At 39.2% G+C, this 19,527-nt stretch overlaps 1 protein-coding gene across 5 annotated transcripts in view; it reads left to right on the forward strand.

Moving 5' to 3' along the window:
* The window catches only part of LOC143343064 (WD repeat-containing protein 47), a 102,825-nt gene that overhangs the window by 73,067 nt on the left and 10,231 nt on the right, over positions 1–19,527 (forward strand). For all 5 annotated transcript variants that reach the window (XM_076767584.1, XM_076767580.1, XM_076767582.1 and 2 more), the window contains exon 7: positions 12,276–12,472. In XM_076767584.1, the coding sequence (XP_076623699.1) occupies positions 12,276–12,472 (197 nt within the window). The remainder of the gene's footprint in view (positions 1–12,275; positions 12,473–19,527) is intronic.

Below are 19,527 nucleotides of genomic sequence, written 5' to 3' on the forward strand. Positions count from 1 at the left end.
ACCACGTTCGTCGACCTGTCGACAGAAAAAATTGGACGATGTGGAAAAAATTCGAGCTAGTTGAAAGTCACCTGTCGGCCGTTTTATAGTCTGTTAAACAGTTTGTAGGTGGAAATATAAGCTGAAACCACTTTTACCGGGTTTCGTTTCGATTTATTCCATGTATTTGTTAGACAGTCGTATCTTGTATGCAAATCAACGGGAGCAACCTTTAGTGGAAAGCGTTCGGCGAGTTTTATTTCTCCAGTTTCATATTTCTGGTTAATGGTTGGTAAAAGTCTGGCACCGAAAATTTATGCGACTTTTGATCCATTAAGCGTCGTTTGCGACACGTACGAATGGACTAGGGTTAAAACTCTCTCGATGTGACCACTTTCGCGAGAGTCTTTTGTATCTTGCGAATCTCGACGCCTTTTGCAAATTTAAAAGGAACAAGGAAACTGGATAATCATTTATTTTGTTCGATAACTATCTCTGGGTTCGATTAAATTTCTGTTATAGAAAGTCTTGTTCTCTATCTTCGATCGAAAATGTGTTACATCAACTGCATCTAAATTATTATTATCAATGATGGTTTAATACTATGTAGGTAAAGGGGCGTAACATAAATTAAGCTGTAAATTATATATTTCGGAATCCTTTCTATTCCATAAATTATATAATTATAGTTGAAATTTTCTCTTAGAGTTAGCTCTAATTAGTTTTAATTTTTAAATTCTGCTGCTATTGAGGGCAATTAATGTATTTATTCGATGAGTGGACAACCTTTTGGTATAATGATAAATAATTGAATCGGAGAGTGCAAACCTAAGCGAAAGGATACGTGTGAAGTAACTCCTCAAAGTAATAATCATTATCACATATAAAAAAGTTTAATTGCTGTTAATTGCAGTTTACATACAACTGGATTTGCCATAAGTCGTACGATGAGTCTCAATATGTAATAGAAAACGTTTCCTTAACATAGTTGGAGCGTAAAGATTAATTTTTTATTAATTCAACTGGTTTAATATTCGTTTCCAGGGTTTAATATAACTTTTAAAACTCATATTTAAATCTGGACGTTTAGAAAAATTTCCTCTTTTCTATTTAATTCCACAAAATATAAAATAATAATAGACCACAGTTTTCCTATTAAAAAATTAGACCAATTACCCTGAAATTAAAATCGTATTTGCGATCAGTAATCACCATTTGCTCATCTCGTAAAAAGCATAAGAAATATGTTCCGTATTTTTTCTAAGAAGATACCACGTTCATCCTAATTGGAATTTCAATCACCAGAGCTGTGTGCCAGAGTTAGACAATCTTTATTCGGACCAACTCCGAAGCGTGTTAACGAAACCTAAATATTTGCTTCGAGTATGAAATATTTCGAGTTTTCGTCGTACGCGTCGAAGAATCGTTTTCGAATCTATCGAGGCTACTTTTAAAAATAACAAAGTGTCGTTAACCAGGCACCATTTTGCCTACTGAGACTAGAAAGTGTTCCCGATTGGTAGCCTCGAGTTAATCCACCGTTACCTATTCATTAAAAGGAGAAAGAAATCATTTCGTTTAGGAACAATGGTTGTCGATCATTTCCTACGATTCTGTTTCTCCGTTTCATGTTTTCCGAAAGACGGAAAATTTCGTATTCGATAAATTTCCATTAATTCGAAATCATTCGTTACGATCATTCCCGATCGACACCCAATACTGCATATTAAATCACTCTGTCGATGATTCAAGGAACGATGATTTTGATTGATCGCGTAATGTCGCCTCGTCGAGCACCGTCGATCATAATTAGTCATTTATATATTCATTATACGAGAAAAGATCATCGTTTATTATAATAACAGTCTGCGAATACGAGGAGAGATTTTCTATCGAATTTATGCGTTTCGAGTTTAATCGTTTCTTATACGAATTTAATCAGAATAGTTGACAGGAACGATCATTTAAATAACTTTGGTTATTTACAAAATAACGCCTATTACACGTTCTATTCAGTTTTAAATTACATATTCACCGATGATAACATTTATTTTACGAATTTTTCTGCAACAGAAGATACGATTAATTTGGAACTATTATTTTTTGATGAATTAGATATTTTCAGCTCAGAAATGTAGAAATCTGGGTTGCCACTGTTTGAACAGTGAAAAGTAGGACGCTTTGGTATTAAAAAAGTTACGTAAAATGTCAGGTCAAAATATACGTCCCATTTTATGGAAAGTGGAAATAACTATTCTAATTTATACATTTTTAAAAAAGGTTAGGCAATTTTCTAGGGTATTTACATATATTCACACGTTTAAATTACAATTCTACTTTAATAAGCTCTATGGAACACCTATTTCTGTCCGCATTAATAATAAATATACTTGCAGTCACCGTAACATTTCAAGCAATTAAAAGAAAGACTAACGGTCTCATAACTTGTTCTCTAAACGTTCTATTTCTGCCAGCAGCCATTTATTATTTACCTTAGTCAAAATGAGTTCCACAAACGATGAAATTTGTATACTTAATATACGTATTAAAATTAGAAATATATTATCAGCGTTTTCTGATTAAAAAAAAAACTGTTATTCTTTGTCGCTAATTCTTTGTTTTCTTTTTGTTTCAGGTAAGTCACGAAAATTAAACATAGTCCAAAGAAATTTTTCATCCCAGGTATTTATCATAATCACATTAACCGATTCGTGCTGCAGTGCACCTATACTCGATAAATTTTTACAAAATTTTTAAATACTACAATTACTACCGTACCTTTCTACAAAATAAAACGAAATTACGGACTCGAAGATGCGGGCAATAATAATATTTTACTAAGTAATTCTAAATATGTCGCGATACGGCTGCAACGGGAATGGAACTTTCGAAAAAGCATTTTTCCGGTGAAAGTGAATTACTCGAATTGCACAATCGTTGGACGCGAACGAGGACGAGCAATCATGTCGCGAAGCGCGATATACGTAAACGGTTATTATGGAGAACGATTTTAAGGCTTTTTTTTTTATTTTGCTCCGCAATCGATCGGATGTCGAAAGCGGAACAAATAGACGGAGGAGTGCTCGTTTCGATAGATGAGGTGCTTAATTAACATCTCACTCGTGCCATGATTGCAACAGTTTACAATCACCGATGTAATTGCCACTTTTTTCCCTTCTATTCCTCCCTTTTTCGTAATTGGCGCGGAGAGGAGGAAGTGGCCGGCTCCGAACGGCGGAAAAAATAGATAAAACACGGTTATCGAATCGTTTGATAAATGCAGAGAACTTTAATGCATCGTAAATGATAGTTTGTTGGATCGAGAAAAAATGGATTACCCAAGAGTGATTGAGTATATAATCCTTTGTGAATGCACGATGAACGATAGATTTATCGGACGCAAGAAATGTACCTATCACCTTCTTAATTTCTGCTTGTGAAATTGTTGAATCACCTGACTCGATCTGCACTCCTTATGCCGCAATTAACAACATTCTGCCGGCGAACGTGAACGTGAAAACTAATTTATTCGGTAAGTTTCGTTTTTTACGCGGATTCCTACGGTGTAACTTTCTGTTTAAAATTTCATCATACCAAGGTGCCTTTCGTTCTAAAGACGAAATCTCAAAGCTCTTGTCGTTAGAGAGTGGAAGAGAAAATAAAAATATTAGATACGGTTTCGAATTCGTTTCTTCGTACTTTCGGTACTATTTTATTAAATTGCTTTTACTCGAAATGAAGAGGAGGGAAATTCGTGATTCGCTGCAAACTTATTACAAATTCAATCAGAATTCAATGGAGAATAGAGCGTAACAGCCAAAGTTCACGGAATAACCAATAAAAATTTTAAGCAAGCAAAAAATAGTTTACGAATGGATCTGAATTTTTATTCGTTGGTCGTGAATTGTACTTTGCTCGACTCTGATGATAGATTTCTTTTCGAGCTACATTTACACGATATTTTAACGAAGGAATTAAATCGAACTTTACCTATTAAATTAATCAGATATGTTCAGGCGTCAATATTTTATTTCGATTTAATCTTCTCTGGGGTGAACGTTTAATCGGAACGTATACCATATGTTGAATGTAACATCTTACGCCTGAGGGGACCATCGTCTGAACTATTACGTGACCGGTCGGCGTAAAGGCCTCTGGTTTTGAAAAATCACCGAGCATGTCGAGCTTCGCGGAGAAAAGTACACTTCAACACCGGTTCGATAGCTCGCGATAAGAACTCGTTCGGTGCAAGTGACCTCTTGTAAAATTCCTCCGCAGGCTTAATGTTGTTCCTTTTGCGTTCCAGAACTAAATTTACTCTCGTTTCATTTTTTCTTCCACGCATTTTCAAACTAGTTCCTACCCCTTTGATTACATTTTAATTATCGCGCCTCCAGTCAATGCTCGTTGACGCACCTTTTAAACGACTATTTCAAAGGATTGCAAATTCTATTCTGTTGTCACTCGGGTAAATAAGAGTCTAACAATTAAAATATTTCGTTCGTCGTCACCAAATTATTTTCCAGTAATATTCTCGTCTAATTAGCGCGTTTCACCCTCGTCTTTTCTTCGAAATCTGTCTCCAAGGTGTCTAATTATTGAAGAACTCGTTCAGAAATTAGAAGGTTGAGCGTCTAATAAAATTGAGACATCATGAAACTTGCTTCGTAGAAGCAATACTCGATGCAAACGCGTTCGTGCAATGTTACTGCGCAACGATCGTGACTTTGAAATCTCGCGGCTCGTGTGTATCACTTAATGCGGTCTTTAAACGAGTAACTGCATCCAACTCTGGCCGACTCATTACAGATAATGCGTGTTAGCGAGCAAGTTTAGCAAGCAAATTTAGATACACGAAGATAGTCGTGTTCCGATCGACCGTACGCGGAATTATAACAATTCGAGTCGTTGCTTCGACCAATTTGTTTTGGTACGAACGAAAGAACGTTGTCAAGTGACTGGCGAGATAGTCTTGTAACAATATGTCGATCTCGAATCTGTTAAATCGTGTCCCGTGCTCGCGTCATCGAGTTCCTGAAACAACACCAACGGCTGAAAAAGTGTGCCGTAACCCAGATCCGCGATTTCGCCAGGACATTGCAACGTAAATATGGTACCTCGATCCTCTCGAATCATCGTCCGCGTTTATAAACCAGCAATCACGGTTCCCCTCGTCGATGGTCACTTTGTTTTCTATTACCATACGACGACTCAGCAACAATAGAGACCGAGGGATCGATAGAGACCTCAATATAGACCTCGATCAAGGATAGAGAATAGTAGTTTCATTCACCCACTCGTCTAGTAACAAGAGATTGTCATTTACAACTATCCTGAACGCTAATTTTCGATAGTTAAATGGTTCACCTGTTATTTAACAGCACTCCTAATTACACGTTCTTTAAAATTTTTACTTCTCTGCTCGAGTTGATTCGAGCGAGCTCGTTAAAACGTTTACTGCCTCGTCTATTTTTCGCGTCTGGAAATGTTATCGACATTTTCTCGATCTTTAGCCTGAAAAACAGAAATATCCAACGATCGCTTTATAGCACCGCTAATGACGCCTACGTAATTAAAAGTTCACGAGTAATTTGAAGGAAATCTTGTGAAGTTGAAGCGCCGGTCAGCGGTGACCACATTCGACATTTTTATGTAAACAAGATTCTTGACCGTTTCTGGTTTTGATAATCCATCGGAACTCAGCGTCGTCCCGCAAAACAGAGAAAGGACCAACGTCGGAGACGAGTCTGGTTCGACCGGTTCTTCGTGAAGAGTGAAAATTTCAACGCCCAATCGCATGGACGAGCAGATTTCGTGCGTTCCAGTTCCACTGTGGCAACGGATGTCGGAGGAAAGCGCCAGCAATCGATAACATCGTCTCGACGCGGCACGAGCGGGAAATTCCGATCGCGCGATTTCACTTCGCGAACCGCCATCGCGAATTTACGCGACGATATTCGAATAATTGTAAATTATTTTGCAATAGAATCGGTTGAAAATCTTCGTTAAACTTCTTTTGCCTCGACCCTTTACGCTATAATACCGAATCAAACTCATAATACATACTATAGTAATGATTCTTAAAATGAACATCGTTTAGGGATTGACACGTTCATTTTTCGTACAGCTGAGACGAATTTCCGTGCGTTTCACGCTTTGGTGGGCTCTTGGGATTCTCCAAATTGGGAGGGACAGAAACGTTCAATTTACGAATCACGCCTGGTCATTTTAAGAATCATGTACCAATTATGATCCAAATACGATGAGAACGAATTACATTTGTAGCGAAATTAACTACATTGTCGTTTAATATTTGATTCTGAAAAGTTTTTCCAATCGTTTCCTTCGATGCAGCTATAAAACAATGGGTCAAGGCTGATCTGATCGGTAATTGTTTTTCGTTGAGCCACGCATCGTTGAATTCTACGCGATGGATGCCCGATCGAAGGCCTTCGTGTCTTCCGGCGGATCCTGCGATCTTCCCGCGACACACCCCCTTCGATAATAGTAACGTTCGTTTATGGTTGCTGAAAGAAATCGAAATTTCGCGAGTCCCAACTTCCAAATTAACGAGACACGAACGTCTCGTATGCTTCGAATAGTAGAAAACTTTAATCTGAAAGAAACAGTAAAGATATCAGACTGGGATTATTACGATACCTCGAGTCGATTATTTCGCAATTTATTAATTAAAATAAAGATCGTACGAACGAAATCGATAATTGAGCGTCCGTAGAAAGTGATTCCAGGCCGAGTTCGCTTTATCATCGAAAGTAGTAGAAACGCAAATAGATGCATTGGAGCAATTTCGATGGAAAGCGACAGCAACGGTCGTGTTGCTCGCTGTTTGATAATTGCACAGATATAAATTATTCATTGAAAACACGGACGAATCGCGATTAATTCGTAAGTTTGCCCAATTTGAATACAATTATCGAAAATTGGTAGAAAAAAGTGATCGGATGCTTGCTCCTCGCTGCAATCGGGCATCGATTATTTCTAAACGCAAATTCCATGATAGAATCGATCGAAGAAGCAACGTACTTCACCTTTCACTCGCCATATACATTTGATTTTCATTGGTTTGCTTTGATGTGCATTATTTTTCATATTCGTAATTGCTTGCATATTTTTAGATGCATAAGTTACATTGTTTTAAGAAAGAGAAAATAGAAGTGCACACATCGTAATGTTTAACATAGCGATTAATATTTTTATGTTGAGAGCTAGTTGGAAGTTTTGTAGGTTCATTAATTAATTTCAATCTTTGAAGTCAAACTAACATAATACGAAAGAACAGGTAAAATCAAAGGCAAACAAAACCAGTGAAAATATTTTTAAATTCCTCTTCACGAGAGAGAGAAAATATTTATCCAGCACGATGACTTAGTCTCTACGGTTTAAAAAATATCTCGCTCGTCGTTCAATAGGTTGCATAATGAATCAACGTACCGCGGAGTCTTGATGTTATTAATCTGCTCGCGAGTTTTGAATGCATCAAGGAGACGATCTCGCAGCCGATCATTATTCCTCGTACAGTTAACTCGAATTGACCCGCAAAGAAAATGAGTCGAATAATGACAACGCGTCGGGGGAGATCCTTGAACAATAAAATTGCCCGGTTGATCCACGAAACGTTTACTTTTGTAATGCGAGAATGTCTACTCTGTAGTATCTATCAATTACTCTCAGTCTGTTAGACTATAAATCGATGTAACGTAAGATTCATTAGCATTGGTTTTGGAGCAATTTCTGCTTGTATTAAGAAGAAAAGTATCCGTTTCTTTCGTTGAAAATCGTCTTGGAAATGTTATTATCCAGCATAAAATAATTATAAATAAGTTTGACACGATCTCCATACGATAGTAAATTATCAAAAAAAAATGCGAAGAGACACCGAATTAGACACGTAACTGTCCCATTTTCGCCGGTTCACAATTATAATTGCAACCAGTTCAATTAGACAAATTAGTCTTAATAATCGTAAATCGTGCTACTTCCACGGTCAGCGGCCGTGTCGTTTCTCTCGTTTCGTGAAAAATCATTCGACCCGTCGAACAATTAGGAGACAGAAAGTGCCAATAATTCGCGAGTTTAGTGACCGTTTGGAGAAACTAGGCTTTTACCGGATCCCCCATTGAAATTTATCGTTCATTCCTGATGGCTCGCCGCCGAACTGTTTCCGGTTCGTTAAACCGTCCGAAAGAAAGCCGATTCGTCGATGAAATTTCCACGAAGTTAAATCGTCGAGACGGATCGACGATCGATTCTAGCGACGACCTCGTTCTCACTCGTAAACCGTCTCGACGTTCCATTCTGAATCATTTCGTCGCACTGTCGATTTTATTTCCTCGAAACGGATCCTGAAATTTCATAGACCACGATGCTCGGCCATTCGTTTCGAAATAAGAATAACAGAATACGAGCGATTTCTCGTGCCTCGTTTATCGGACGATTTTAATCCAGATATCGAAATAAATCTAATATTCCAAGCTGTGACTCAAAGATTTTCCTGGCGGATTGCATAATTATCGAGAACGCGCGATTTTCTTTGCTTAGAGAGTGATGAATTGTCGCGTTAAAACGCATAATTTACTCCGTAGGAGGGAAAGGATTAATTGCGACACGGAGGCTTCACAGAGTGCTTGGAAATTGTCTTCGAATAGACTTATTCGTCGGTTACGTGCTTATTTTCGCTTTTGATCGATTCGTTCTTAGTGTTCCTTTAGGAACGATACACTACGATGAACATCGATGGAGAAACGGCTTTCGTGACTAAGCAACTGGCACTGTTGAGTTGTAATGTTTGTCCGAATGGCTTTACACCTGTCTCGTCCTAGATCTTTCGAACTCCTTTTTAAACCGATTCTTTATTGGAACCGCGTTACCCAAACACCGATTGTATCGTGTTTTCCCGAGCACATCTATTCCGTTGCAGCAGAACAGCATTCACGGTACGATTTACGAGCGATTTTCTATTATCAGCAGAGAACAATTCAAACATATTTAAAAATTGAATAATAAATAAAATAATAAAATTTGGTAAGTAGTTCAGAGAACGATTCCAAGTTATCGCGATACTAGTCAGTTTCCGACGTCGAGACACGGATTCGAAATTATCGTTGGCACATGAAATCAGCTATCCATTGCGCTGCACGGTGAAATTATTAGTTGGCATGGAAAACTGATAGATGCAACGTTCGACGAAATAATCGAGTCGTGTGCCTTCTCGATCCATAATTCTGAAACATGCAATCCGTCGAGTCCGCGTTTCCTTAGCTTTCGTATTAATTCCAATACACCTGAAATCTTCTCCAACAAAATAGCAAAACACTCCCCATATATATATTATAAAATCTCTCCAGGAATAGTCCACAAAATTACATACAAAATATAATGAAATTAATTGTGTCAGTGTCTATCGTTTAAGGTTTGGATCGATAAATTAACTGTCGCTGCTTTCGGTCCAACGCGTTTTCTCTCGTTTCAGAAACAAATTTCGTTGCTTTGGACAAAGTTGAATTGCTTTGGCGTAAAACTCGAGTTCACCGCGGTTTGCCAAGAAGAGATAAACAACGACATCGACAATAAACAACGACGTTCCTCATTTGGTTTGCTAATTCCTCCCGTCGAGATAATCGAGCCGCGTACGGAGAACACGTGGAACTCGGAAAGTAAAAGCGTAGCGAGACGCGCGAAACATGTTGTGCAAGGCGAGAAGCGAAATAATTTCGGGTTGCCCTCGGTTTCGTTGGGAAAAAGCGCGAGGAAAATTCGCTTGCTCCGCGATACCGTTGTCCGTCAAACGTCCTACCTCTCGCAATCGTTGCCATTATTGCGACAGAAGTGTATCGTTCCGTGACAGAGCAGAAGTAAATCGAATTAAAGATCGAGGGAACGCACGGACAATATAAATGATTTAATGAACCGAGCGATAAATATTCATAACGAGGTTACGCGTCCTTTGTGATCGAGCTTTGGTCGATCGTTGCTCGAATGCCCTTTCGAATCATTTTAAAACTCGTTCGTACGATTTAAATCGTATAACTCGGATTTCGTCTTATTTTTGGACTTCTCTGCAGACTTAAAATCAAGGTTAAATCTAGTAGAGTAGAGCAACAGTCACGGAATCGATTATCTTTCTCTAATCGACATTACTAATCGCTCAGGTATCCATGAGTTATTCTATATATTCGCTTTTCTTCGCAACGTTCCCTCGAAATCTATATATACACGTATCCGTCATGAATCATCGTGCTGACGCAAAAGTTATTGTGATTCAGAGCTCCTATCATCGAAAGTCAGCAATTACCAGTTTTCTAGATCGTTGTGGGAAGTAGACTTCTCGGGGTTGTTTTACGAACGATAATGGTGTGAAACACAACGTGAATTGGTTTTTAACGAACACCGTGTCCCGTACAAAACAATCCCCGCGATGGGAGGACAGCTTATTCACTATGGAAATTAAACGTTACGCTGGAGATTTATGGGCGCGATGGAAACGAGATTTCAGCAGTTTATGATACAGTAATTACGATAATGTGTTCATTAGCCACTCTTCGTAATGGTGACCGTATACAATGGAAATTACAGTTTCTACTGTACCGTTCGCGAGAAGTTGGCTAATAGTTCGCTTGCTCCGCCCATCTTTCGTCGTTTCTACCAATCAGACACGCATTCTTCTCGCTAGCCAACTTCTCGCGGACACACGATACAACGATGATGTTTATACATCCTATGAAAATGAAATAGAATTTTAGCTAAAGCTTGGAGTAATTAATAATACCGTAACAAGGAGGCACACAGTTTGGATTATACGTATGTTCGCCATAACTTCAAACGACAATACGCCGCGGGCCAGGAAGCTTCTAGAATTAGCATACAAATAAATTTAATGGCCGCGGAGAGAAGAGAGGCGTTAGAAATCCTTTCAAGGTCCGACTTTCTAATTCCTCCGGCGTTTTGGTCGTTCGTTACGTTCGCTGGTCGAAACGTGCCGGTTTACCGGGAACGAACTGGTTCGTGTAGGAAAAACGACCCTAAACCGTGCGACTTTTATTACATAAAACGCACGAGGGGGTCAAAGTGGCCGCCATTGGTGGCTTAATGGACCAGCGAGCCGGTTTAAAAGTGAAACGTTCCCGAAAGATAGCGAGCGTGTTTTGCCAACGAAAGTTACAGTAATTGGATCCTTTCGTTATTAATATCGTAACTTTGTTTCGCTTTATAGCTGCTTCGAAACGCAAGGAAATGGCCCAAAGTACCGAGAACCCGGAACTAGCGGATATTAACACCTTATTAACAGTTTTAATGTCGTGGTCGTAAACGCTGAACACCGGTTACCATAAACCCAGAAACTTAATTGCTCGTTGCTGGTCATCGATTAATTTTATTCGAATTAGGTTCCATTTCCCTGGCTCGCAAGAACCTATATCAACGTCCACTTTTCTTTTCTCCCGAGACAGTTCTCTTATCGATCCGAAGTAGCGAACTCGAACGATACTTGAACCCAGCAATTAGGGTAATTGCACCGATAGTCGGCAGCGGGTAGTTTTCAGTGGGGGAAAGAAATTGTAGAAATCACTATTACAAGGTGTCAATTCTAACGAAACACGGTCTGGTGACAGGTTTGGTAGGTTGTCAGTTCCTACTCAAAAATACAAAGATAAATAGTAGCTTATTTTTCTTGCACGCATTTAATTGTACTTTGAATTAAAATACCGTGTTAGTTCGGTTCTTAAAATTAATGGGTTCGGTTTACGATACGTGCCGCCAACTCTGTTAGCGTGTTTCTCACAAAAAGTATCAACCAGACTGCAACATTCGTTCGTTTAACCAACCATTGAAACAACTTTTAGGCTCGGGTACAAATTAAATGACGCTTTTGTATCCGATCTCGATGAAAGTAATTTAATCACCGTGAAGATGTAAACGTCGAGAGGAAGACTAATGGCTTTTTAACGAACGTTTCCACTTTCGTGCGAGATTCAGAAATTTCGATAAGCGTTGAACGTGAAATACAACGATAAAAATGATAATAAAAATTCAAAACTTGACCGCGCGTTGCGTGCTACTTGAAAAGTACAGTATTCGTAGCGATTTCAAAATCGGCTCGTGACGCACATACTCTACCGGTGACATTTATGGAGACTCGACCACGTTGATCGTATCGGATATCCATATTTTTTCGTGGCACCGTGGAATGTCATTAATCGCTGACAAATGTTGAGCACCGAGCCCCCGTTTGTCCGTCGGCGTGGAATCGACTAACGAGCCGGTCGTTATTTCGTTTTCAGCAAGAACCGAGGCCGGAGCTGGACGTCAGCAACGGAAGCAGCAACGGCGGTAGACCGAGATTCGTGCCTGTCACGGCTCTCGAGGACGTGCAGGCTGTCCGGTGCGCCGAATTTCACCCCCATGGAAAACTCTACGCCGTGGGATCGAACTCCAAGACCCTTAGAATATGCTCCTATCCAAAGCTCCACGATGTCAGGTAAGAATGAATCTTTTTAGCAGAGAGCCAGTGCGTTGATAGATACTATTTTACGATTACAATCATTTTTGGTGAACAGACATTCCCCCGAAATTCTACGCACTTTCGAGAAAAAATTCATTACCGAAAATCTAATGTGGAGCCAGAAATGGTTCCCCCAAATTTCATGACGTATGTTTGAAACATCATAACTTAATGTTTCAAAATCCAAACGACGCGTATTTTAGTGGAGAATATGTAGAAATTCCAAAAATATTCGAAAACTTGTTCCTTGATACCGCAAAGTGAGAAAAACCCCATGAAATTGATCCAATTTTCAAACGTCCATAACTTCTATAGCAGTGAGCGTATCTCATTGAAAAGTAAGGAAGTAGAGCTTATGAATACCTACGAAAGAGTATTAGAGAAAATTATTAAAAATCAAAAATGAATTTTTAAGAAAAATCGACAGGTACCTAAATTTTTCGACGAAAAAAAAATTTCAAATTGTTCTGGAAAAATTATTTTCGTTTACGAGGGTCAATTACAACCACTTTTGGTTAATATCGTATAAAACTTACTTCATCGGTTATATAAAATTAACGTTCTATTTCCTTACTCCGTTTTACTTCCTACATTTATTTCTTTTCGCCTGGAATATATAATTTATGCTGCAATTCTCACCTTCTCGGGATCCTATCTTAAAGTCGATCTTATTCTGTATCTCTATTGTGCTCCAATTTCTGACTGCTCGTAAGTCGTAGCTCGAAGCTGTTGTTATCAGGAAATCTAACGCACCGGATGCAAAGATCTCTGATTTTACGTTCACCGATCACCACTGACACCCGATCTACCACGCGACCTGCAGCGATTTCATTACGGTTCGCGTTTCTGACAGTTCCTTTCGCGCTGATCGCCAACGAGAATTGCGAAAAAATCTCCTCAGCCACCGACATACGCTTTCATACGTTTCCGACAAGAATCGGCCCGTATCAAAAGGCAGAAAGCCGTTTTCGCGTCGAGTCACGATCGAAATTTTAAATAACAAAGACAAATGCATTACGATCGAACGAAATTTTATAGAAAGATTTAAGATATAATATTACAAGATAAAACCCCTTACAAAGGAACCAAAGTAAAGTAGAATCTAGGCGTGAATACGTAGCAACGTGTTCGACTCAGTTTCCAATACTAACAATTAAAACTTTTATTTTATTTTCCTTTCTCCTTTATTGCTGCGTTAAATTTATTTGATTGCACACGACGCGTGCAATCTTCGTGATAAGTAGGTCGAACGAGTTTATATTTGAAAACATTCAACCATAGGCGGCGCGCTTACGAACCTCCTAACTCGATGTTTAGACAGAAACTTCGTAGCAGAGATCCTTGTCGTGAAATCAAAAAAGTTCTGATCGAACAAAAAGTAGAGCGTCTAGCAACATTGTGAAAATTTATGGCTACAGAACACGCGTTAAGCTGTCGTTCGTCGTTCCTTTGCGTTCGAAATGTTGCAATAATTTATCGACTCGTCGAGAGTCGTTCTCGATAACTAGTCAGTTATTCGCATCATTTAAAGTTCTGACTAGAAAAAATCAAAGTATTCGATTCATAAAGCACCCTTATCGTAGCCCCTCCATATCGAGTTTAATATCCAAAAGTGGAATTAAAAGATTGCTGACTCCAACGATAGCGATTATAATTGTCGGGATTACTTTTCGAGAATCAATTCCGAACGTAATTATAAAGTGATTAATTACTGGCCAGCTCTGTTGTCGAGGCACATTTTGCGCCGACTGGACTAATTTTACGCAAGCGTGCTGACTTAACGAACGGCGAAGGCCTTCATACCAAACGGAGCATTCCTGAATACGCGAGCATCGCGTATGCTTCTGGCGATTCTTTTATTGCTCGCCACCGCGATTCCAACGATACCATCTTCCTCTTTCGTTATCTTAAACAGGTTTCGAACGATGTTACCTCCGAACCGTGAAGTCGTCATCCCCCGTGGCTGCACTCTGCTGGCCTTTGCTTCTATTCCTAAGTAACGAGACTTATTTCCCAGCGCGATACTCGATAAGCCAATGTCGTGTGTTAATGGACTTGGCACATAAATGTCAGACCACGTTGAATTAAGATTAACTCGATCCAAAGAAATTTATTGGAAAATCTAGTCACCGTTTTTTGCGACTAATACTCGGCACACTCGTTACGTTTGATGGACAACGAAGGGAATCAGCAAATAGAATTACGTTCGGTTAAATTGATAATAGAATCTGCCATATTCCATCAAAGTGACAAATGGTAAAACAAAAGTGAATTTCGTGAAAGTTACTGCGAGAAGGTCTTTAAATTTTTACTAATTTTCAATTGATTTAAACGCAAGGTATTTTTTATTTTAATACGGTACAATTTTCTTCTAGGATTCTTTATAACCGGACGTGGAATGAAGTAACTGCAAGTTTTTACAGTTATGTGGTTTCTAGTCGAAAGGGAAAGGGGACACGCGTGCGATCAGATCGTAAATCACGAACGGACATATAATTATGTGTGTTATTTTTCGGAATTAGGCGTCTGCGAAAAAAGAAAGTCATTTTCGTTATTCTATCTAACGGTACGTATCTACAAATTGTGCAATCCTACCGACACGAGAACGAATAGCATGGAAGTACGATATTGAAAACCCTTTTGACAGAAGATCAGATATGATCGAGTGCTTGTACACCCCGTCGAAATTATGACGGATATGATCTCTGCTTTTACGATAGCCATAAATAAAACGACGTGCTTTCCAACACGAGGCGCGTTACATTTAAAATTAATGTTTACGTCGAGGTGAAAGTCCTGGACTGATGGCGGAACGAGGTAGACTTACGATCAGAATTATTATAATTTTCGACAAAGATATCGATCCGATGCAATACGCGATAATTGAAAAGTAAAATCCAATTCAAGTCGATCTTTTCCGTTCTTGAGAGCAGATGTTGCAACAGACTGTGTACAGTTCGTTCGTTAAAATTCTTTTCGGTGTTGGCTTTAGGTATCGAATCGATGGTAAATAATAGTGATCGCGACGTACGTAAATTTCTACCGTGCAGGAGCTCTTAAATTGCAGGAAGTGATTTTTTGTAACACGCGGTTACGCCAGAAACGGGCGTCAAAGGCAAGGTTTCCGCGGACTCCGCCATTAAAATGTCGAGTCGCTCAATTACGATCTATTGGAAATCGTTTGTCTTGTCGGGGAGCTAGGATCGAACTTACGGTTGGTTAATGCCAACCTTCGAGAAGTCGATCGCTCGAACGATCATTTTTCCTCCCTCGACGCGGTGAAGGAGATCGACACGAGTATTTTCACTGGCTTATCTTTTCGTGGTCGACCACAATCGTTAAGGAAACTACTAGGGAAAACACCGAGGAATCCATCGATCGAATAGATCAGCAAGTTAAATAATGATCCCTACAAGCGTCCACAAAGATTCTTTATAGCGGTACGACTACTATTCGATGTTTCCATTTTCTTTAAAAAACGTTGGATTCACTTTGTTATGTTAATCGTTGGAAAATATACTTCACATTTGGGGGAAAAAGAAAATTTAACTCAAACTCCTGTTTTTATTAATACATTACTCATACAAATTTAATAATCGCATATATCATGTATATCGAACACAGAAATTTTTTTTTTATAGGAAACACGTTTCAAAAAATTTTAATAAAATCCATTGCACCAAGAATTGCAAAACACTTTTGAAAATTGATCAGATATGCTTGCAATTGGCTGATCGCGAATGGAATCGTCGAACAGAGAGACAAAGCGTCCCCGTCGAATAGAACGAGCTTCGGACCGCGAGAAATCCGTCGTTTCGGATTCATTCGTCAAGTTATTCGTGTTTTCCTACTCTTGCCTACGCGTGGTCTTTGCAACGACGACCGTTTCATTCCATTCCCGTGTAAATTGGCTCCGTGGAACGCGATAAACGCGCGGTCGTCTGACAGCGAGTGATTGATAAGCGAGAGAGTGGCTCTTCATTTGTCGCCAGGCGTCTCGTGGAACTGTATCACCAAGCCCAACGGTTCGTTGTTTGCTTCTCGGCGACGTTCGCACTCTTACCTGTCAACTTTCGAAAAAAAGAGGATCGTCGAAAATTGCTGGCCGCGACGAACGACAACCGCGGATCCTCGTCTCGGAAACTGCACCTCGATAGAAGTTACTTTGATCTCGTTTTAATCGTTTACGCGTTGCATCGCTGTAGAAATTCGCTTTTTCAACGTATTTTATTCGTTTGTTTTACGTATTCGGCACACGTGTGTGTAACGATAAGCCATAGAAAAAATAAAGATTCGTAGAAAGTACACGCGTAGCAGTAAAAAAGTGAAGAATTAAATTTAAAGCGTATAAGAAGCGAAAGTGCGATATAAATATTGCTTGAAATTTGATATTTCTACTGGAAGATTAGACATAAACTTCTTATCCGAATTAACCCGGTGGGAATTAAGCGGTAAAGAATAGGAAAATACAATGAGTGCAAAAGACTCGTTAGATGGACTTTATAAGGCAAGTGAAAGGTGAATATTAGATTTTCCGATGATTATCTTCCCTCGAAGTAATTAAGATCGCCGATGTTTTTCAAGTAGAATTATAATGCTTTTTCTTTTACGTAGAACTAGAGATATTATCTGGATTCGTAAATGCATTTGGACACTTTTACATTATATACGATTAACAAGATTGAATTTTCCAGCGATAACTTTGATGATAATCTTTACACGCGTGCAATTCCAAAGCTATTCGTATTTTCTCCTTAACTGTGACATCGTTAGAAGCGGCAAAACTTCCCCTTTAAAGTGGTTTTTGTTTCATATGGATTCGACTTTCCGTTTTCGAGATATCGTAATTTAAATGAAGGGGTAATTTTTAAGATTCCACTCTCTGTCGTACGAAGGTCTATTAAAGCGTATTAAAAATACTAAAACTTTAGACGCGTGCAGTTCCGAAACCACTAGTGTTTTATCCATTATTGAGGCACTGTTAGAAGCGGCAAGGCCTCCCCTTTAAAGTGGTTTTTGGTTTTTGTCGATCCGACTTTCCGTTTTCGAGATATCGTAATTTATGTAAAAGGTAATTTTTAAAATTCCGCTCTCCGCCTTAGGAAAGGCTATGAACACGTATTAAAAATACTAAAACTTTAAACGCGTGCAGTTCCGAGACCACTAGTGTTTTATTAATTATTGAGCCATTGTTAGAAGCGGCAAGGCCTCCCCTTTAAAGTGGTTTTTGGTTTTTGTCGATCCGACTTTCCGTTTTCGAGATATCGCAATTTATGTAAAAGGTAATTTTTCTTAATTCGACTATCTCTGTCTTCGTCTGACGCGTCGGACCTCTCGCTCGCACGTGCGTCGTGCTGACCTACCCTACGGACGTGACTGTCGTGACCTAGTTCCGCGTAGTATTTCCAAGAATTTACTACGCGCTACTATTAACGTACGCGCGCGGTCAATGAAACGTAAACAAACGCTTCGAACCCTTATATCTCCGGAACTAGCCACCGCATCGACTTGAAACTAAAATCGCTATATCTCCGGAACTAATAAAGCTATCGACCCTCACAAACGCTCATTTTAAAGGGCATTTTATCCTCTATCCAATGACTATATCACCTACTATAATTTTTGCTATCTTCTATGTTTATTTTCACATTTACTTTGACGCTACATACCCAAAGAAGTTTCAACAATTCTTATCGATTATACGACCGGTGTGCGATAAAACTCGATTATAAATTGATCATTTAATTGAAAATTAATCTAAATTTGTATACAGGGTGTTTGTGTAATTACTATCTCAGCATTTTTCCGTAAATAATTGTTTTCTCTGGTATCGACCTGAAACAAAACTCGTTTTCAAGAGCGTTTTATCTTCTATTCGATGATATCTTCTATTCTATATAAAAATCAATTATTCAAAAGGCTTAACGTATCACTTGTGTTGATTGAACATTGTTTACTCTTCTTGCCGAGTAGCATAAGTCTTCAAATTCTTAAAACACTTTTCTTTAACACTCTACATATCTCTTAGGAATCAATTGTTTATAAAATCGTGCTCCGGCTCGTTATTAACTTACTCTCTTCCGATTTTTCCTTCCAAATATAATAAAATATACATAGATACTTTTACAAATTTTTCTTGAATATTTTATATTTTTATTAATTTCACTCTTAAGACGATTTCTTCCGACGGTGGCGTTAATTGTTCACCGCGCAGAGAAAGTAAAATAGATTGATTCTAATGAAGCTAGAGTCGATCTAGAATTCCTCCGGAACGCGATCGTGGCTGACCAACAATTTTGATCACGCGATGCTCGCGTTTCCACGTAAGAAAGCGATCGAATGGCCAGAAATCGCGAGAAAGAACGATCGCTGCAGGCTCGATCGACGAACGGAATCCACCGCTCCGGCTGGGAAAACTCGCGGCTAATTAAATTCTACGCAAAAACGAGCAGCCGGTGTGAAAGCGGCGTTGCTTCTCTTTAAAGTCCTATCGACGATCCTCTCCCTCGTTTCCACGGCCGAAACGCGATCCCCCGTTGCCTGCTCGCATCCTCCGTGTTTTAATTAGGGCCGAGGCGCAGCCACGGCGACCTGGGAACGTCACAGAAATCGAGGCTGAAGGAAAGCAACGCATGAGAAACGACCGGGGTTCTCTTTGCGCGGGAGAGATCGACGCCAGTGAAACCGTTTTGGCCGGCAAAGTTGCGTTTTAATAAATATATTGCATCCGCGACGCTCGAATTTGCAACATCTTCGCGACCAACTTGAAAGTAATCGAGAACGGTGGAAGTAAAAATAGTATATTATAAATTTGAACATTAATAAAAGTCAGAAAACGATACGAGCAACGTTGAAAGCTATCATGATACAACTGTAACCTGTCATCCGCGCGCCGAATTAATAGCTCTGTTCTTCTACGGTTGGTTTTGCAATTCTACAGGATGAAGTTCCACTTAAACGGATTCCTTTCTTGTAATATCCGCGATGAGTTTGATTAAATCTTTTAACACACGTGTCAGCTATGATCCATA

Source organism: Colletes latitarsis, chromosome 6, assembly GCF_051014445.1.
Source record: "Colletes latitarsis isolate SP2378_abdomen chromosome 6, iyColLati1, whole genome shotgun sequence".
Taxonomy (NCBI): domain Eukaryota; kingdom Metazoa; phylum Arthropoda; class Insecta; order Hymenoptera; family Colletidae; genus Colletes; species Colletes latitarsis.